Genomic DNA, 21462 nt, shown 5'->3' with positions numbered 1-21462 from the left:
AGTATCTATTTTGACAGTGTTAACCTAGTTGGACCACTTTACCGGATCATTGTCATACGTGTCCCATAAGCCTTCGGTCTAACTAAACCATGGAACGTCTGAAGTTAGTTCTGCAGTATTTTCAGTCCAACTCTGCGTCGTACTGGCCCTGATCTGCATCGTACTGGCCCTGATCTGCGTCGTGCTGGCCCTGATCTGCATCATACTGGTCCTGATCTGCATCGTACTGGTCCTGATCTGCATCGTACTGGCCCTGATCTGCGTCGTACTGGCTCTGATCTGCATCATACTGGTCCTGATCTGCATCGTACTGGCCCTGATCTGCATCATACTGGCCCTGATCTGCATCGTACTGGCCCTGATCTGCGTCGTACTGGCCCTGATCTGCATCATACTGGTCCTGATCTGCATCGTACTGGCCCTGATCTGCATCGTACTGGCCCTGATCTGCGTCGTACTGGCCCTGATCTGCATCGTACTGGTCCTGATCTGCATCGTACTGGCCCTGATCTGCGTCGTACTGGCCCTGATCTGCATCGTACTGGCCCTGATCTGCGTCGTACTGGCCCTGATCTGCATCGTACTGGCCCTGATCTGCATCGTACTGGCCCTGATCTGCATCGTACTGGCCCTGATCTGCATCGTGCTGGCCCTGATCTGCGTCGTACTGGCCCTGATCTGCATCATACTGGTCCTGATCTGCATCGTACTGGCCCTGATCTGCATCGTACTGGCCCTGATCTGCATCGTACTGGCCCTGATCTGCATCGTACTGGCCCTGATCTGCATCGTACTGGCCCTGATCTGCGTCGTACTGGCCCTGATCTGCGTCGTACTGGCCCTGATCTGCATCGTACTGGTCCTGATCTGCATCGTACTGGCCCTGATCTGCGTCGTACTGGCCCTGATCTGCATCGTACTGGTCCTGATCTCCGTCGTACTGGCCCTGATCTGCATCGTACTGGTCCTGATCTGCATCGTACTGGTCCTGATCTGCATCGTACTGGCCCTGATCTGCTTCATACTGGCCCTAATCAGTGTGAACCTCTAAACCAGCTTTGACTTCAACTGCCCCTGTATTCCACAATATAACAAACTCTACACACTGATGTTTGTCCCACCTTTAATATTCTTCTTCCTGGGAATCTTGGTCAGTCGACACACGGGAATCATGATGGAAGAATGGTTGAGACCCATTGGGAAGAGAAGCAAAGACCATGCCATTGTCAAGTGAGTTTTCAAGTGCTGCTGTCAAACCACCTCATGTTCCTGTGTTTACTACCACCATTACCACTACCATCACAGCTTTTAGTCCAAAAACGACAACTATTTCCTGTAATTATTGGGACGTTATAACCCTCTGCAGGTACATGTTCTTTGCCATGATGCATAGGGCTCTACTGGCGCCAATGGTGTGGATTCTGGTCACTCTGCTGGATGGGAAAATCTTCATCTGTGCTTTCAGCATGAGTGTAGACCCCAAACCGTTCTCTGGTAGCTATAACCACAACACCTTTTAATGACAGTATAACCTTAACTAATAGCACTGACTGTATCTCTAACTCTGACTTTGACCCAAGCCCTCACCCAGAGTAAAACTAGTCTTGTCCAGTCTAGTCTTGTAACATTCTAACTTGGACTCAAACACTAACTTTAACTTAGTTGTACTCTATTTTTCCACAGGCATGCCCGACAACACTGGCCTGGACCTGGTCTAGCTCATGGCCAAGGTGCCTTGCAAAGAGGACATGGTCTTCAGGAATATCACATTCCGTAAAGCTGTTTCACGCTACGTGCGCTGCTACTCCCAAGTGAGTGTACTCCCATTTTTAAATAACCCTGAAACTCATGTCTTTACTTTGCGTATTTGAGTTGATGGGTTTAATATTCAAATCAGCAAAAATGTGGTTGCACTGTTCAGGTAGGTAGGCTTTTGTTAGTTACTTGCACACTCACATCCTACTCCTAAATGCGGGGGTGTCCAAAACAATCGTCCTGATGACTAATGTCCTCCATTCTCTATTCCGAATGCCAACGCTTTATACTATACTTCCCTGACAGGCGATTGGATGGTCTATCCTCCTCTTCTTCATTCTTTTGGGTGCACTGGGCCATCTCATCAAGCCCTGCTTCGATGACCATGCCACCAACCTCCAGACACGCTACTGGAGCAACTACCTGGACATCGAGCAGAAGCCCTTCGACTAGACGTGCGCGCTGCAGTTTTGCCCGCAAGTGCGTGGTGCAGTTCTTCGAAGGCATGCGGGAAGACGCAGTGCTAAGACTGCCTCTCTCACCCGAAGTCAGGTACAGGAGGAAAGAAGATATGGTGGAAGAGGAGGAGGAGAGACTCCATGGGATTACCACACAGGAACAAATGGATCAGCTGCTTCAAACATGGTTCCAGTGTAAGCCTGAGCTGGATGTCACTAGAATGGCCTACAGGCCTAGAGTGTGTGTCACCTGGGAGGACCACAATGGAAAAACCCTCTACTCAGACGTTTAGACGTGTGTGTGTGTGTGTGTGGGTGTGTGTGATTGTGTAAATAGTACTTATTCGCTTATTACTGTTTTCCACGGGCTGCATACTATACATTCAACACAATTATGTCTAAACTATTCATTAGAGAGTGGACCTTGAAACTATATGCCTGGGCGTATTTGAATGTGCTGGGATTTAGACTGACTTGTTCTGCATAGTTCGTTTTACATACTGCTCAACTCCATGGATATCAGACAGATACAAATTAGAGATGGACTGAGTTATTCAAACCTTTACATTCTGCTATTTATTATTCAAAAGGTACCTGGTACTAATGGTGATAGAGTTAATGAATTCCAAAGTAATTAATTGGTTACTACTGTGTAATTATCATTTTACCATACATGTGATTTGGTAAACAACTGGTCATTTCTGTACTGTAAAATAAAGTGCAATTGAATGTTGTTTATATTTTATGTGTAGTTTCTTAGATGTAGTCAGTTGCTCTGAGATAGTAGTCAGCTTGCAGCCACCATGTTGCTCTGTGATCATTCAACACATGTTTTCAGTTTAAAAAAAGAACGTTTTTTTTCCACTGGGAGAGGAAACCAGAGGGCAGTTCCTGACGATGAGTCACCACTGAACATGCCCAGACCCCAGACAACACACACGAAGAGTAATGTTTCTCCCCCCGAACCGACCAGCATGGACTCTTTGGTACTTTAGAAAATCATATACCCATTTTTGCTTTTACTCACAGATTTTGTTTTTCAACCGTTCTACACAAAGAATGTACCTCAAATACCTCCCGGCTCTATAGAATGTAAGTTTGCATGACTTCATTGATTCCAGATTTTCTTCTCTGTTCTTTTCCTGTGGAATCACATGGCTTGTTTAAAGGCTTTAGCTCTATACGGCTTGTGCTAGTATGAACCAATGCTAAAGATATGCAGTTGATCTGAGTCAGTTTCCCAGGAAATAATGTTATGTTCTTCGATAAAATGAAATCCATTAGTCAATGAAGTAGGCATTCCCAGTTGTTGCAGCCTCAATGACCAATGCAAGGAATGCTCTTATCACCAGATTATCTTACTGGGCAGCTCAGATTACAAAGATCTCATGTATCTCCCTCACTTTCTATAGCGTGACTCCCCAGTGTGCAAGCTCCAAAATAGGAAAACCCTCCATTGCTCTCCAGTGTCAGACAACACACCAAACATTTCAAAATGGCTGCTCTCATCACAGAGAACTTCAAGTTTGTCTCGCTCTTCTTCAAGAGCAAGGACGTAATGATCTTCAATGGCCTGATAGCCCTGGGCACGGTGGCCAGTCAGACCATGTACAACATATTTGCCTTTGACTGCCCGTGCTCCTCCGGGCGGAACTATCTCTATGGCCTGGCAGCCATCGGGGTGCCTGCCCTGGCATTCTACCTTGTTGGCATCATGCTGAATAAGAGTACCTGGGATCTGGTGTCTGAGTGCCGCCTCAGGAGGTGCCGGAAACTATCGGGGGCGGCTGCCTTTGCCGTCCTGGGCACTATCATTGGCAGAGCGGCCGTGGCTCCCGTGACGTGGACTGTCATCTCACTGTTACGTGGGGAGGCCTATGTCTGTGCCCTCAGTGAGTTTGTGGACCCTTCAACCTTGGAGGGTTTTCCCTCTGGACAGGGGTTAGAGGTCATGGCCAGGTTTCCCTGTAAGGCCACGGTCCCACAGGAGATGCAGGGTTTCTGGGCGGAGATTGAACGCCGGCTGAAGTACGAGTCTCAGGTATTTAATTTGATCTAAATCCACTATTCCATTTTCTTTTCCTGTGTGTTTGATAACACTATGTTTGTGGCATTATAGCTGGTGGAAAGAGGAAGTAGAAATTCAAATGATTTATCACAGTGTCATTACATTAAAAGGCTTATCATTGCCCTTATGTTTCCTGAATTTGTTTCTTGGCTGTTTGGCTTCTCTTCCTGTGGTGATTTGTCATGGTGTTGTTCCTTTCAGCTGCTAGGGTGGCTGATGGTGGCGGGGATGGCAGTGGTCCTGTTCCTCCTGCTGTGCATGAAGCGCTGCTGCTCTCCCCTGGGCTACCAACAGGAGGCGTACTGGTCCCAGTTCCGCTCCAACGAGCACGACCTCTTCCAGCGCACGGCCGACGTGCACTCCCGCATCCTGGCTGTTGAGAGTGTGAAGAGCTACTTTGGCTTCGTGGCCCTGGAGAAAGAGGAGAAACAGCAGCTGGAGGAGCACCAGAATGCCAGCCCCATCTCTAGTACAGAGTGGAACCGGATCACTGGGATCTGCTTGTACAGAGAGAAAAAGGGATTGCCCCTCTATAGCCGCCTCAACAAGTGGGCCCAGTACAGTATGGAGAACAACATAGACGCCATGGAGAAAGAGATGGACACTCTGAGCTGACTGGCACTGGACACCCCAGTGTTCTTCAGCCCTGATCCTGGGAACCCACTGGGAGTGCAGGCTTTTGTTCCAGCCCAGCACTGACACATTCAACTAATTAACTTAATAGTCAAGTCCTCGATTAGTTGAATGAATCAGGTGTGTAAGCACAGGGCTGGAGCAAAAGCATGCCCACCTGATGTGTCCCCAGGACCAGAGTTGAAGAACACTGACCTAGATAGATTCGTCTTTTACTTGTATTATCCCACATTTATATTTATAACACCCTTCGGCTAGTGATGGCACATGATAACTATTGGAAGTAAATTGGAATGGACTCAAATATGGATTGAACTAATGTTCTCAACGTTACACTGTCATTGTTCCCCATTTACTTCTGTTCTCTTCCCATTTTCAAATGGTTGTAATGGTTGATAAAGGACGATAGTCCAAAGTATTTTTTCTGAGTTTGTGTTTATATGCTTATTGTGTCTAGTTCAGGGTCCATGTTTAACAGAACATTTTATGCAGGTGTTTTACCCTCCCTCTCAATAAGAGACAAGCTCTCAGACTAGATGGCCTATTACTGTAACATCCTGCACTTCCAAACATCAGCTCGTAGACAGAGCACCTTTTTCTCTGTCAGGATTCAGTTCTGTTGCTTTTGTCTTTGTAATTTTCCATAAAAACTACCTATTATGCCTGTCGTCCTGACTATCTCTAAGATAGTCGCTAAATCTGTCTGTGTCTGTCTGTGTGTGTGTATTTATCTCTTTGTTTATCTGCTTGTCTGTCTGACTATCAGATTCACTGGCTGCCTGATTGTCCGACTGTCAAACCCATCTGAATGTCTGCTTATCTGTATAGGACAGTTATCTGAACTCATCATGAGAGGCCTCAGTTGCTCGTGGGGCTACCCACATGCCCTCCCCACCCCCCGGCCCATCCCTTGTCTAGGAGCCGTTCATGTGTACCTATCTGTTTACCTGTTTGTCCTCATGTCTGTCTGTCTGTCTGTCTATGTTACCAGGGTCGAGTTCCTGCCCAACTGCATTGCATCGACCGATAGTTGCGTGCCACCACTGCCACGTCATTGACTGTGCAGTCAAGCATCAGATTGCTATATCGTATGATGTGGTTAGCTGATATGTTGAATATGTATCCATGCGTTGTAAGCTCTGGCATGGCGTCCGCAATGTAGTCGGCCAGGAACTCAACCCTGTCTCCCCTGCTTGCCTTCCTGCCTGTCTGCCTATATGGCCCATGCTCTGTTGTCACCTAGTAATAGCTTATAGCTGGAAAGAGGGCGGGGGAGAGATGGAAGTAAAATGAGAGGGAAAGTGAGCAAGGCAGAGAGAAAGGAGGGGGCGGGTGAAAGCAGAGCTGTGATGCAGACAGCGAATCACATGAGCAGGGATATGTTTACAAACGGAGCTGAGGAGGCGTGCTCACTGGATCCATTATGAGGAAGCAGGACTGAGAGCCAAGAGAGAAAAAGAGAGACTGGGACCAGAGGAGAGGTGCTGCCTGGGTTAAACTTAGCAGTGTTAGGCTAATTTTCTCTCTCTCTTTTTTTCACCTCCTCTTTGTCTGTTTTGAAGGAGGGGGGGGGAGCAGATGGCTGGGGCTGACAGAGCAGAGAGCACAACGCCAGTGCGGGCATGAGGAGCTGCTTTCACAGGAACACTGGGCACTGCAGGGAGCCATTCACGTCTTTCCTTTGTTTCCCATAATTGGCAGAGGCAGGTTTCAACAGCAAGAGAGGAAATCTATGTCGAGAGGAAGGAGGAAGGAGGAGGCAGAGAGAAAGAGAGAGAAGGAGAGTAAAACAGAGGACTTCAGAGGAGCAGGGGAGGTAGGGGTAAGCCTTGTGACAATGTTTCTCTCCTTTTGGACTATTAACAATGACATTGACGTGTCTTTAACCTGCCAGGTTTGGATGTTTATATCCTAATATAAACAACGCTATCATCCGGATATCGTTTTGTTTATTTGAAGAGTGGAGCCATTGCAATACGGCTATATTTGATTCCACAATACCTTGTTTTGAGCTTGATTTTGGATTTTAAAAAGTAGCTATCAATTCCTGATGACATTGTTGCTTGATTATTCACATCATGCTTACCTAAATCATCACAAAGGAGAGTGGATTTCAACAATGAGTGACTTGTTTTTGTAATGTTTTACTGGAAACAGACCATCATCCACAAGAGAGTTTCTTGAGGAACTGAGAGTTTTATCCCAAAGGGATTGACTCATAGCCTACAAACACAACAAGGATTGAGTCATCAGTCCTTTTCATTGGGGACAGGAGAGTTTGGATTCACGTCATTGTCTGGAAGCCAGTGACTTATCTGGGGACAATCTCCTCGATCTGTCTGCACTCCAACAAACAAAGACCTAGGACTGGTTGTGACCGCAGACACAGTGACCCTAGTGGTCGTGAGTGACTTCAGACGTTTTGACCCCAATCCACTGATTCCCTGGGTCTCTGGCCATCTGGAAGGTGATTTCATGCACCCGGTCCGGTGGTGTAACGGTGAGTATGTCCTTCCAATGTTTCGTCGCGTAACAATGACCTTTGTGTTTGCGGTGTAACAATGTATTGTCACGTTACAATTGGTTTGCATCTGAGTGGATACGACTCTTATGGTCCTGCCTGTTTTGTGTGCCTTTCTTTTTAACGCTGAGCCCTAAACACTCTCCCAGACATCATGTGTTCACAGAGTGGCCTAACTCTTAGAGCTTGACTATCAATGATTTACTAACATCCTCCTAAGATTACAGAAGCCCCCCACCCCTCTAACCCAAACCCAGCACTCCACCCCCCTCAGAGACAGAGCTGGTGGAATGGCCCTTCTGGCCTGACCTTCACACAGGCAAAGAGGGACCTTTGACCCAGAAAGTACTCTACTCATTGTGGGACTATGGGTGGCATTAGACCTTAGGGTTGCTCAACATTCTCTCCCTAGACGGTTCTGCTGATGACAGTCTGTAATGGCTGCATGGACTGAAAGAACCCAATTCCCCATCTCCTCACACACACACACACACACACACACACACACACACACACACACACACACACACACACACACACACACACACACACACACACACACACACACGTCTAAACGTCTGAGTAGAGGGTTTTTCCATTGTGGTCCTCCCAGGTGACACACACTCTAGGCCTGTAGGGCACAAATTATGCAAAGGAGGTGGCAAACAAGTCAGACTGCTCAGTTGATTGGTTGACATACTGTAAATTGAGAAAAGTTGTGACTAAACTTAACAAAAAAAATAAGAAATTATATTACCGAACAAAGATAAATAACATAAAACACAATGTAAAAAAACGTTGGAGTACCTTAAATGATATGATGGGCAGAAAACCCAATTCATCTCCATCGTTCATTGAAGTTGATGGGTCATTTATAACAAAACCTTTCGATTTTGCCAATCATTTCGATGCCTATTTCACTAGTAAAGTGGAAAACTTAGAAGTGAAATGACAACATTGAATAGTGAACTATCATATTAAGATCTAATAATGAAATAGAAGGAATGCTGTTTTGAATTTGGTCAAGTTAGTGTGGGAGAGGTGGGAAAACTACTGTTATCCATCAATAATGATCAGCCACCAGGTATAGACAACCTTGATGGGAAACTATTGAGAATGCTAGCAGACTATATTGCCACGCATATTTGCTATGTCTTTAACCAAAGCCTAAAAGGAGTGTGTCTGTCCACAGGCATGGAAGGAAGCTAAATTAATTCCTTTGTCTAAAAATAGTAAAGCTCCCTTTGCTGGTGCTAACAGCCACACAATCAGTGTGCTGCCTGATCTCAACATGTACTGCACTAACTTAGATGATTGATGATTGGTTAAAAGAAATTGATAATAAGATGATAGTTGGAGCTGTATTGTTAGATTTCAATGCAACCTTTGATGTTATTGATCATAAACTGTTATTGAAAAATCTCACTTGCTAACAGGAAGTCCCATTGAGACCAAGATCTCCTTGTCACGCCCTGACCTTAGAGAGCCTTTTTTATTCTCTATTTTGTTAGGTCAGGGTGTGACTTGGGTGGGCAAATCTATGTTTATATTTCTTTGTTGGCCTAGTATGGTTCCCAATCAGAGGCAGCTGTTTATCGTTGTCTCTGATTGGGGATCATACTTAGGCAGCCTTTTTTCCCACCTGAGATTGTGGGATCTTGTTTTTGTATAGCTGCTGTGAAGCCTGCAGAATGTTACGTTCAGTTTTGTATTTTGTTGTTTTGTTGGTGTTCATCTAATAAAAGAAAGATGTATGCTTACCACGCTGCACCTTGGTCTAATTCTTCAATCAACGAGCGTAACAGAAGATCCCACCACCAAGTGACCAAGCAGCGTGCCCAGGAGTGGAGGACATCCTGGACCTGGGAGGAGGTAATGGCAGGAGACAAGACCCTGCTATGGAAGCAGGCGGAGGCAGCGAGAGGAACGGCGACGAGATCATGAATCAAGGAGACGACGGAGAGAGGCAGCCTCCCCCCAAAAAATGGGGGGGGGCACACGGGGTGGCGAGCGGAGCAAAGGTGGGAACAAGAACCAACTCCTTGTAATTACGATAAGGAGTTGGTCATGGTTCAGATACCATGCTTTGCAGAGATACGTAATGTGTCTCCAGTGCGCATCAAGCGACGATCTACGGTCTGGTTCCACCGGCAACGATCCACGGTCCGGAGCCTCCAGCGACGATCCACGGTCCGGTTCCACGGAAGTGGGGGGAGCCTCAAGCGGAGCGAGGTTTGCGTCCCGCACTGGAGCCTCCACTGAGAGGAGATGCCCACCCGGACCCTCCCCTATAGGTTCAGGTTTGCGGCCGGAGTCCGCACCTTTGGGGGGGGTACTGTCATGCCCTGACCTTAGAGCCTTTTTATTCTCTATTTTGTTAGGTCAGGGTGTGACTTGGGTGGGCAAATCTATGTTTATTTCTTTGTTGGCCTAGTATGGTTCCCAATCAGGCAGCTGTTTATCGTTGTCTCTGATTGGCGATCATACTTAGGCAGCCCTTTTTCCCACCTGAGATTGTGGGATCTTGTTTTTGTATAGCTGCTGTGAAGCCTGTAGAATGTTACGTTCGGTTTTGTATTTTGTTGTTTTGTTGGTGTTCATCTAATAAAAGAAAGATGTACGCTTACCACGCTGCACCTTGGTCTAATTCTTCAATCGACGAGCGTAACACTCCTTTACAAGGGTGCCCTGCATTTTACAATTTACACGTTTTATAGAATACAAGCAACAGTTAAAATACACAATCTCAAATACAATCATAGATAACATCTACATCTCTCAGCTACCAGGTCTTCAATTAATACCCTAAACTGCCTGAGCGGCTGTAAAACATTTAATTTCAACAAGATCTGCAGATTGTTCCAGCAGTGGGGTGTATCAACACGGATCTACATCACCTGCCATCACATGGTTGGAGAGTTATTTATCCAATAGAACCCAGAGAGTGTTCTTCAATGGAAGCTTCTCTAACATCAGATATGTACAGTGAGGTGTCTCTCATGGAAGTTTCCTTGGGCCAGTACTCTTCTCTATTTTTACAAATGATTCCACACTCTATATGTCAGCACCCAAAGCCAGTGAGCTCTCTGAAATTCTAAGTAAGAACTTAAAGTCAGTATCAGAATGGGTGATTAATAATTAACTGGTCTTAAATCTAAAACTAAAAGCGATGTATTTGTTTCAAAACATTCTCTAAGACCTGAACCTCAACTGGAGTTGTATATTAAAGGGTGTGACTATTGATCAAGTTGAGGAAGCTAAACTCCTAGGTATAACATTGGATGGTCATTTATCATGGGCAAGTCATATTGACATACAGTTGAAGTCAGAAGTTTACATACACTTAGGTTGGAGTCATTACAACTAGGTTTTCAACCACTCCACACATTTCTTGTTAACAAACTATAGTTTTGGCAAATCTACTTTGTGCATGACACAAGTCATTTTTCCAACAATTGTTTACATACAGATTATTTCACTAATAATTCAGTGTATCACAATTTCAGTGGGTCAGAAGTTTACATACACTAAGTTGACTGTGCCTTTAAACAGCTTAGAAAATTCCAGAAAATGATGTCATGGCTTTCGAAGCTTCTGATAGGCTAATTGACATCATTTGAGTCAATTGGAGGTGTACCTGTGGATGTATTTCAAGGCCTACCTTCAAACTCAGTACCTCTTTGCTTGACATCACGGGAAAATCAAAAGAAATCAGCCAAGATCTCAGAAAAAAAATTGTAGACCATAAGTCTGGTTCATCCTTGGGAGCAATTTCCAATGCCTGAAGGTACCACATTCATCTGTACAAACAATAGTACGCAAGTATAAACACCATGTTACCACGCAGCCGTCATACCGCTCAGGAAGGAGATGCTTTCTGTCTCCCAGAGGTGAACATACTTTGGTGCGAAAAGTGCAAATCAATCCCAGAACAACAGCAAAGGATCTTTTGAAGATGCTGGAGGAAACAGTTACAAAAGTATCTATATCCACAGTAAAACGAGTCCTATATTGACATAACCTGAAAGGCCGCTCAGCAAGGAAGAAGCCACTGCTCCAAAACCGCGAAAAAAAGCCAGACTACGGTTTGCAACTGCACAAGGGGACAAAGATCGTACTTTTTGGAGAAATGTCCTTTTGTCTGATGAAACAAAAATAGAACTGTTTGGCCATAATGACCATCGTCATGTTTGTAGGAAAAAGGGGGCGGCTTGCAAGCCGAAGAACACCATCCCAACCATGAAGCACTGAGTTGGCAGCATCATGTTTGCTTTGTTGCAGGAGGGACTGGTGCACTTCACAAAATAGATGGCATCATGAGGGTGGAAAATTATGTGGATATTTTGAAGCAACATCTCAAGACATCAGTCAGGAAGTTAAAGCTTGGTCACAAATGGGTCTTCCAAATGGACAATGACCCCAAGCATATATCCAAAGTTGTGGCAAAATGGCTTAAGGACAACAAAGTCAAGGTATTGGAGTGGCCATCACAAAGCCCTGACCTCAACCCTATAGAACATCTTTGGGCAGAACTGAAAAAGCGTGTGCGAGCAAGGAGGCCTGCAAACCTGACTCTGTTACACCAGCTCTGTCAGGAGGAATGGACCAAAATTCACCCAACTTATTGTGGGAAGCTTGTGGAAGGCTACCTGAAACGTTTGACCCAAGTTAAACAATTTAAAGGCAATGCTACCAAATACTAATTGAGTGTATGTAAACTTCTGACCCACTGGGAATGTGATGAAAGAAATAAAAGCTGAAATAAATCATTCTCTCTACTATTATTCTGACATTTCACATTCTTAAAATAAAGTGGTGATCCTAACTGACCTAAAACAGGGAATTTTTACTAGGATTAAATGTCAGGGATTGTGAAAAACTGAGTTTAAATGTATTTGGCTAAGGTGTATGTAAACTGCTGATTTCAACTGTAGTTGTTGTGAAGATGGGGGAGGGGTATGTATGTTATAAAAATATGTGTTTTTGACACAAACATCAACTGTACTAGCTGTTCAGGCTCTGGTCTTGTCCCATCTTGATTACTGTCCAGTAATATGGTCAAGTGCAGCACAGACAAACCTAGCAAAGCTGCAGCTGGCTCAAAACAGAGCAGCACGTCTTGCTCTTAAAGGAAAACTCCAGCCAAAAACGATCTTTTGGTATTAGTCCATTGTTGATATATTCCCAAACTGTTTTGCATGTCAGCAATGAAGTATTCAAGATGCATACCCCACAAGACATGCCACCGGGGGTCTCTTCAAAGTTCCAAAGCAAAAATGTCTAAAAACATGTTTTTACTTTTTCATTATGGGTTATTGTGTGTTGAAGTGGGAGAGAAAAAAAAAAATATTGAATCCATTTTGAATTCAGACTGTAACAACAAAATGTGGATTAAGGCAAGAGGTATGAATACTTTCTGAATGCACTATACACACACTCACATCCCCAGGCCGATGAACAATCCACATGAAAAAAGACTATAGTATAATATGGCATAAATACTGTAGTGTTGCTATCTTTGTATACAATAGTATTCACTGTAGTGTTTTGGTGGACTTTACTGCAGTGTAGTGTTTTTACAGACATGACTGTAGTATTTTACTATAGTGTTTTGTGGACATGACTGTAGTATACTGTAGTATTTACTATAGTGTTTCTGTTTTACTATATTTGACATAGAAGTGGGGGCTTTCTCCTTGATGAAACCTACTGGACAAATACTAAAAGAGCAAATGTACCGTAACCTGTTGGGAACACAATATATAGTCTATACTTGGCATGTAGGTTTCTTACTAATGGGTGGCACAAATTGGGATATGGGGGCGGAGATTGGGAGGGGTATATGCAAATCAGATACTGTAGTATTACTATAATTTAAAAATATATAATGTTTTTGTGGACACTAGTGTTTTTGCAGGCATTACTGTAGTATTTACTATAGTATTCTACAGTATACTATAAAATGATATAGTAAGTACTACACATGCTCTATGGATACTATAGTGTGTAGTATGGTATTCTACAGTATACTACAAAATTATATAGTAAGTACTACACATGATTGAGGGAATCTACAGTGTGGAGTATAGTATTCTTCAGTATACTACCGTTTACTACAGAATTCTATAGTAAGTTCTATAATAAACTGTAGTATTTTTGTATGTGGGATGTGTAACACATTCCAGTCCAACAAAAAGGAGGTTGTATTTCCTATGTAATTGCTTTTAGATGTTTAATTATAGGGATAGAGTTTGTGTTTAAAGGACCATGAATGGAGAGAATATGTGGTTGTGGAATATTTCTGTGCTGGAGACATTGGTTATGGAAATGTTTCGTAACAGATTAGCCTCCAAGGAATGTTACTAAAGTGTTTTTCTTGTTGTCATTATGGAGTGCCTGGCTGCTGGGGTGGCCTTCAGACATGGGACACACACACACACACACACACACACACACACACACACACACACACACACACACACACACACACACACACACACACACACACACACACACACACACACACACACACACACTCAGGCCTTAATGGGGGAGCTGGTCCAACACACACCCCACTCCCACTGACAGCTCACTTTTCAGTTGAAGTAACTTAGTACTTTGCGTAAAGTTTGTGCAACTCAATGAAGTTCAACAATGGAAGTAGTGTTATATTCATATTTGAAACAAGCTGCTGCTGAGTGGCTAACAGTATGCAATATGCATGCCCAGCCTTGGGAGCACACATGCAATGAGAGTTACCACAAGTTCAGTGCTGGCCAGACAGACAATGTGCAGCCTACTTCACAGTATAAAATAATACAAAACATTTATGCTAATAAGACATTCCAAATTCCACATTTCATTTGATTCAGTCTGTTTCAGATGTAAAACACCCTCTGTGTAGATGAACACACCAACACACACACACACACCACTTAATGTTTTGAAATGCCACATGTAAAACATACTAATTCCTCCAATGTAAAACCTCCTCTCTACATTTTAAATGAAACACACAGTCACTGGAATGTGCTTCAGAATCCATTATTGAGAATGACGCACGCACTGAACTCCTCTTGTCTTTTGTGTGTGAGGACAGAGGGGGCTGTAGAGTTTGGTCAAGTAGACTCAAGGCTCTCTGTCTTCTTCCTCTCTCTGTCTTCCTCCTCTCAGGATGTCTGTGCGGTTTAAGATCGCAGATCTCAGACCCTTACGGCAAGATGCCATCGGAAGACATCTACAACCTGCCCCTCAATGTGTACGTCATCATCCTGGGCATCGGCCTCTTCATCTTTATGCTCAGCCTGATCTTCTGCTGCTACATGTTCAGGTGAGGCTTACTGCACGGCAGTGATCACCTACACTCTTGGGGAAAAAAGGGTTCAAAAAAGGTTCTACGGCTGTCCCCAGATGAGAAGCCTTTTTGTTCCAGGTAAAACCCCTTTTTGGTTCCAGGTAGAACCATTTGGGTTCCATGTAGAACCCTCTGTGGAAAGGGTTATACATAGAACCCAAACAGTTCTACCTGGAAGCAAAACGGTTCTAGCTGGAGCCAACAAGGATTCTTCAAAGGGTTCTCCTATGGGGACAGCTGGAGAACCCGTATAGGTTCTAGATAGCACCTTTTTTTCTAAGACTGTAGGGGCAATATCATTAAGCAAGGTCAATGAATTATGGGCTTGGTAACCCATAGTCAGCTGTAGTTTTCTTTATAGACCACAACGTTAAAGAGCTATGTTTTTGTCAATGTTTGCTCAGCTGGCTAAATTATTGATCCTTCTTTGGGAAGTACAACCCTGAGGCAGACACAATTATAATTGTTTTATTTTACCTTTATTTAACTAGGCAAGTCAGTTAAGAACAAATTCTTATTTTCAATGACAGCCTAGGGACAGTGGGTTAACTGCCTTGTTCAGGGGCAGAACGACAGATTTTTACCTTGTCAGCTCGGGGATTCAATTTTGCAACCTTTCGGTTACTAGTCCAACGCTCTAACCACTAGGCTACCTGCCGCCCCAATCAGGTAGTACAATAGGTTTTGAACAACAATGTGATCAATGCTAGGTGTTGAACAACCTCATGACATCATCAGCTGCCAGGCTTTTTGCTAAGACTGTAATTCCACCTGGAGCAAAATGTGTTTTTTGGCCAAGTCTGAGGCAATGTTTTCTATACTTTCTTGTTGTCCAGATAAAGAACCAAAAAGACATATGTAAATGTGCTCCTGATCAAGTACTTTGCAGCTGTAGCACAGCTAAGTGTAGACACATTGTGACTTGCATTTGACATTCATGTGAATACTATAGGGAAAACTGGTCTCCATCCCGACACATTGGGCAAGATGAGACATGATATGATAGAGAGATGAGATATACTGAAGAAAAATATAAAAGCAACATGCAACAATTTCAAATATTTTACTTTGAGTTACAGTTTATATAAGGAAATCAGTCAATTGAAATCTAATCTATGGATGTCACAACTATGAATACAGATATGCATTTGTTGGTCACAGATACCTTAAAAAAAGGTAGTGGCGTGGATCAGAAAACCAGTCAGTATCTGGTGTGACCACCATTTGCATCATGCAGAGCGACACATCTCCTTCACATAGAGCTGATCAGGCTGTTGATTGTGGTCTGTGGAATGTTGTCCCACTCCTCTTCAATATTGGTGGAAACTGGAACATACTGTCGTACACGTCGATCCAGAGCATTCCAAACATGCTCAATGGGTGACTTGTCTGGTAAGTATGCAGGCCATGGAAGAACTGCGATATTTTCAGATCCTTGCGATATGGGGTCGTGCATTATCATGTTGAAACATGAGGTGATGGTGATGGATGAAAGGCACGACAGTGTGCCTCAGGATCTCCTCCCAGTGTCTCTGTGCATTCAAATTGGCATCGGTAAAATACAATTGTGTTCATTGTCCGTAGCTTATGCCTGCCCATACCATAACCCCACTGCCACCATGGGGCACTCTGTTCACAACGTTGACATCAGCAAACTGCTCACCCCCACTACGCCATACACGTGGTCTGCGGTTGTGAGGCCGGTTGGACGTACTGCCAAACTCTCTAAAACGACGCTGCATGTGGCTTATGGTAGAGAAATAAACATAAAATTATCTGGCAACAGCTCTGTTAGACATTCCTGCAGTCAGCATGCCAATTGCACACTCCCTCAACTTGAGACATCTATAGCATTGTGTTGTGTGACAAAACAGCACATTTTAGAGTGGCCTTTTATTGTCCCCAGCACAAGATGCACCTGTTTAATGATCATGCTGTTTAATTAGCTTCTTGATATGCCACACCTGTCAGGTAGATTGATTATCTTGGCAAAGGAGAAATGCTCACTAACAGGGATGTGAACAAATTTGTGCACAAAATTGGATGGAACATATGGAACATTTCTGGGATTTTGTATTTCAGCTCATGAAACATGGGACCTACACTTTACATGTTGCGTTTATATTTTCATACCAGATCAATGTAATATAGAATTATGTCAAAAATATTTTTTTTAAATCCCTTTTTATAATTCTATTTCAGGTTAAGGCGACAAGGCACAAGGGAGCAATACGGATATAATGAGGTAAGTTCATCTTGTTTGAATAAAACCTTTTTTGTAAAAATGTTTTTTATTTAACCTTTATTTAACTAGGCAAGTCAGTTAAGAACAAATTCTTATTTACAATGACGGCCTAACCCTGCCAAACCCGGACAACGCTTGGTCAATTGTGCGCCGCCCTATGGGACTCCCAATCACGGCCTGATGTGATACATCCTGGATTTTCTGTAGTGTCAGACATACAGACACTAAATAAAACTCTTCAAAAAAGTTGTACATTTCTCAATTCATGATGGCTTTGATCTTTTGCTTCTTGGCATCTTTGGATCGGCAGATGTTGTTGTTGATGTATTTATATTCATTTATAAAGCTGCTCTTTTGTTTTTCTTTTATGGTATAAAATAGTTCTTTAGTTTTTCTTTTATGGTATAAAATAGTTCTCTGTCATATATATGCATCTTTGTTTCTAGGTTGTTTTGAAAGGAGCAGGAAAGAAACTGAGTCTTCTTGGAGTAAGTTGATTTCATTGGTCCAGCTATGCACTTTCCAAATAAGAACATTTGGTTTCAGCAGGGGGATAGAATATTGGCCTTGGCATTAAAGGGTTATGGTGGGGAGTGAGAGACTTTGTTTTTTGAAGGAGTGTTGACGTGATCTCTTTCCCATCCTACAGCAGACCTGTGCAGTGTGCTTAGAAGAGTTCAAAAGCAGAGACGAACTTGGAGTGTGTCCCTGCTCACATGCCTTCCACAAGAAGTAAGTCCCTTCCCACAGTCTTGGCTTTGATGGCATGAAGTGAACAGCTGAAGGTATAGTCAGAAGGAAGACATCAAAAGCAATGAAACACTAAAATTGTAATGTAAAAAAACAGAGACAAAAACCATGACAGAGCCCTCCAGGTGTAGTGTCAAAGTGACAGGCATTTACTGTCTGTGTGACTTTGTCATTTGACTATATGAGCCTGTTTACCCCTAACGCAAGCCATCTGCCTCTCCCTAGTCCAGAGGTGTCAAACATACGCAAGCCCATTCTTATTTGGCCCGCGTGTGTTTTGAGTTTTTTTTAATTATTGAGTGTGTAACAATTGCCGGAAAGAGCATAGAAAATTCCCAAAACTATTTCTTTCAAATTTCGACGGCGATGAAATATAACACATTTTCAGTGCCGCCTCATTGAAGACTGAATGTGGCCCCCGTGGCAAAATGAGTTTGACACACCTGCCCTAGTCTAATGACTTCTCTCACAGGATATGTTTGACATGTTAGTAGCCAATGGCCTATATAGTAATATGCAGGGTGGTGTGTACAGTTTAACCTTCCCTGAATTGTTATATTATTAACTGTCTACAGTGTTGTTACAATGTGCAAATAGTAGAAGTACAAATGCCAAGGGGAAATAAATAACCAGATAAATAAATATAGGTTTTATTTACTTTGGTGTTTGTGCTCCATCGGTTGCCCTTTTCTTATCGCAACAGGTCACACATATTGCTGCGATGATCGCACACTGCGGTATTTCACCTAACAGATAAGGGAGCTTATCAATATTTGATTTGTTTTTCAAATTCTCTTTGGATCCTAGGAATCTAAGGGAAATATGTGTGTCTCATATCGTCATACATTTGTCCGAAGGTGCAGCTCAGTTTCCAACACATTTTGTGGGCATTGGGCACACACTTCTTCTCTTGAGAGCCAGATCTGCCGATGGCGGCCTCTCCCAATAGCAAGGCTATGCTCACTGTCTGTACATTGTAAATATTTTCCTCTGTTTTCTGTCAGTCTCTCTCTCTTTCTCTCTCTCTCTCTCGCTCTCTCTCTCTGTATGTCTATAATATAATACATTCCCCGCTCTGCCCCCACGCAGGTGTCTGTTAAAATGGCTGGAGATCCGCAGTGTCTGCCCTATGTGCAACAAACCTATCTGCCGTTTGCAACCAGACCCCCCACAGGGTGCAGAGGGGCCCCAGAGGCCAATGGAGGTGTGAGAGGAGAGAAGGACCCCACCACAGCACCTCAACACCACTAACTACAGTCCCAACCTGTCTCTTCCAGACCGCCCGACCCCTAAAAATCACACCCTGGTGAAGGGAATCGGGCATTCCATCCTGACCTCTCCCATATATCCCTATCCTAGTTCTGACAGACTATTTAAATCCACTCTTTGAAGGTGTTAGAGCCCTGCAGGTGTGTGTGAGATAAGACTTTAAAGTGGAACTCATAGAACAATTTTGGGGGACAAACTGTCAGTACCCTCCATCCCATGTTGCCAATTGAAGATAGGGTGTCCACTCTGATTGGTCGATGTGTAACATAGGACCTGGATGGAGGTGACACCCACATACCACGCCCATAGCTGCGAATATGGGCCATTGAGGTACCCAGCTATGACATAGGGTACAGTGACCCTGTCTCTAAATAACACATCAGGGTCATTCTTGATTTGCAGTGCCTTTTGGGCATGGCATTTTGGAAGACATTTACTTAATTTTTGTTTAATTGTTTTTATTTAAATGTATTTGGGTACATCTTCCCATTCTAAATAAATGAATATGGCCGATTTATGACTTTAAGTAATTTTGACGATAACCTTGTGCCACCACTAGGAGTAGAAACACCAATGATGCCATTATCGTATGTCAGAAAGTGCGACCATTCTGCCTGCGCTGTCGGTTGAGGGACTGGCATCGCGTAGGAGTGACCCACCTGTCGGAAGACAATGCAATGTTGGTAATACCAATGACACATTTTTTGTAATTGAGGACTTTCTTAAATGGAGACCACAGCTGCTTAAATCTAATGTCATTAACCCTTCATTTTCTAAAGTTATATGATTAATCGCTCACAATGTAATTTCTCTTCATTTAAATTGATTAGCCTAACACTAATGACACTTTATTTAGACACACCATATTATAACACTCTAAAAGGGTGTGAATAGCTAACAACTTTCTTTAATATAGACTACTCCTCCGATAAGAGTTTTTCCTGGAGGGAATGCTCAAGGTCCTTGTATATCTTTTGTGTAATGAGTAATCTCAGAAACCCAGAACGAAAATCTTACGTAATTACGTCAGATGCTCGATTAGATTCTGGAGGAGAGGTATGAGGAAAGATACTAACACGACTAGCGAAGTCTCTTTAAACAATGCATTAAAGAGACAGTTTTGCAGTAGAAAGGACTTGCATTATGTTTTATCATTAATAAACAGTTCAATATAAACAAAAAATGTGTATGATGTGTAACTATTTGTCATTAAGTGTTTTTCATGGTTGAAAAGCTGAGGGACGCAAATGCCATCGCAATTCAATTAAATATATAGTCTTTAAGTTATTTCTAAGGAATTGTTTTGTATTATAACTGACTTTCAATAAAGTGTAGTGTTTCAGTGATATTGAGAACTCTGATGTCATTCATTCTTTAGCATTAAGCATGCAAATGTTGTATATTCAGCTAACCCTGCATGGCCTTAGCTGTGCTCCACTGAATGCACTGAACAATACTGAACAAAAATATAAATGCAATGTAAAGGGTTGGTCCCGTGTTTCATGAGCTGAAAAAAAAGATGCCAGAAATGTCCCATACTCACAAAAAGTATTATTTCTAAAAACAATCTGTGCACAAATGTTTTTTAACCTCCCTATTAGTGAGCATGTTATCCTTTGTCAAGATAATCCATCCATCTGACAGGTGTGGCATATCAAGAAGCTGATTAAACAGCATGATCATTACACAGACACAGCTTGTGCGGGGGACAATAAAGGCTACTCTAAAATGTGCAGATTTCTCACACGACACAATGCCACAGATGTCTCAAGTTTTGAGGGAGCATGAAATTGGCATTTTAACTGCAGGAATGTCCACCAGAGCTGTTGCCAGAAAATGTTAATTTCTCTACCATAAGCCGCCTCCAACATCGTTTTAGAGAATTTGGCAGTATGTCCAATAAAGCCCCTTTGTAGGAAAAACATATTCTGATTGGCTGGGCCTGGTTCCCCAGTGGGAGGACCTGGCTCACAAGTGGGTAGGCCTATGCCCTCCCACGCCCACCCATGGCTGCGCCCCTGCCCAGTAATGTGAAATCCATAGACTGGGCCTAATGAGTTTATTTCAATTGACTGATTTTGCTTATATGAACTGTAATCTTTGAATTTGTTGCATGTTGCATTTATATTTTTGTTCAGTATAATTACTGCTTGACTACTGTGAACAGAAAATAGATTCATCCTAAATATCCACAGCCAAGATGGGCTGGATTTATAATATTATGTCCTTGCCTTCAAGTTTGTCTTCACCTTCATCTTCAAATATTCAATGTAATGGTCAGTGGACACAAACTCTGAACCAAGATTGAACCATGATTTTGTAGTGAATTCAATTTTGGAATATTTTTTTCCTTCCTGACTTGACTGTTCTAAGCGTCTTGAGACATTTTCCAGTATCCAATCATACATA

At 43.1% G+C, this 21462-nt stretch overlaps 2 protein-coding genes, 1 non-coding gene and 1 pseudogene across 5 annotated transcripts; 3 read left to right on the top strand and 1 right to left on the bottom strand.

The window, feature by feature from the left end:
* Positions 1-89: 89 nt before the first annotated feature.
* LOC106576900 (calcium homeostasis modulator protein 3-like) lies at positions 90-2506 on the top strand (annotated as a pseudogene).
* Positions 2507-3103: 597 nt separating this feature from the next.
* On the top strand, positions 3104-5342 carry calhm2.1 (calcium homeostasis modulator family member 2, tandem duplicate 1). Its single transcript, XM_014153994.2, has 3 exons — positions 3104-3305; positions 3626-4254; positions 4483-5342. Exons 2-3 carry the CDS (start codon positions 3709-3711, stop codon positions 4894-4896), a joined length of 960 nt encoding a protein of 319 aa, XP_014009469.1. The 5' UTR covers positions 3104-3305; positions 3626-3708; the 3' UTR covers positions 4897-5342.
* A 970-nt stretch (positions 5343-6312) lies between these two features.
* LOC106576688 (RING finger protein 122) lies at positions 6313-20399 on the top strand. Of its 3 annotated transcripts, none has more exons than XM_045700772.1 (6): positions 6313-6730; positions 14609-14765; positions 16992-17034; positions 17481-17522; positions 17684-17766; positions 18874-20399. In XM_045700772.1, the coding sequence occupies exons 2-6, from the start codon at positions 14656-14658 to the stop codon at positions 18992-18994; spliced, it is 399 nt and encodes a 132-aa protein (XP_045556728.1). In that variant the 5' UTR covers positions 6313-6730; positions 14609-14655; the 3' UTR covers positions 18995-20399. The 3 variants fall into 3 exon arrangements, with proteins under 3 accessions (XP_045556728.1, XP_014009471.1, XP_014009470.1); XM_014153996.2 differs by having other exon boundaries at positions 6313-6736; XM_014153995.2 differs by having other exon boundaries at positions 6314-7414.
* LOC123728817 (U7 small nuclear RNA) lies at positions 13119-13175 on the bottom strand. The gene has a single exon (XR_006760589.1). It is a non-coding gene; the product is annotated as a U7 small nuclear RNA (small nuclear RNA).
* Positions 20400-21462: the final 1063 nt, after the last annotated feature.

This window comes from Salmo salar, chromosome ssa18 (genome assembly GCF_905237065.1).
Source record: "Salmo salar chromosome ssa18, Ssal_v3.1, whole genome shotgun sequence".
NCBI lineage: Eukaryota > Metazoa > Chordata > Actinopteri > Salmoniformes > Salmonidae > Salmo > Salmo salar.
Note: the sequence above shows the minus strand (reverse complement) of the source record. Positions and strands in the feature narration are given on the sequence as shown.

What these genes read in the sequence shown, in the direction of transcription:
- LOC106576688 (XM_014153995.2), top strand. Translation starts at nt 7,390, where the DNA reads ATGCACCCGGTCCGGTGGTGTAACG. An exon ending in CCCGGTCCGGTGGTGTAACG is followed by an intron (nt 7,415 to 14,608) that starts GTGAGTATGTCC and finishes TCCTCCTCTCAG; the next exon opens with GATGTCTGTGCGGTTTAAGA. An exon ending in TTCTGCTGCTACATGTTCAG is followed by an intron (nt 14,766 to 16,991) that starts GTGAGGCTTACT and finishes ATTCTATTTCAG; the next exon opens with GTTAAGGCGACAAGGCACAA.
- calhm2.1 (XM_014153994.2), top strand. Translation starts at nt 3,709, where the DNA reads ATGGCTGCTCTCATCACAGAGAACTTCAAGTTTGTCTCGCTCTTCTTC. An exon ending in GGCTGAAGTACGAGTCTCAG is followed by an intron (nt 4,255 to 4,482) that starts GTATTTAATTTG and finishes TGTTCCTTTCAG; the next exon opens with CTGCTAGGGTGGCTGATGGT.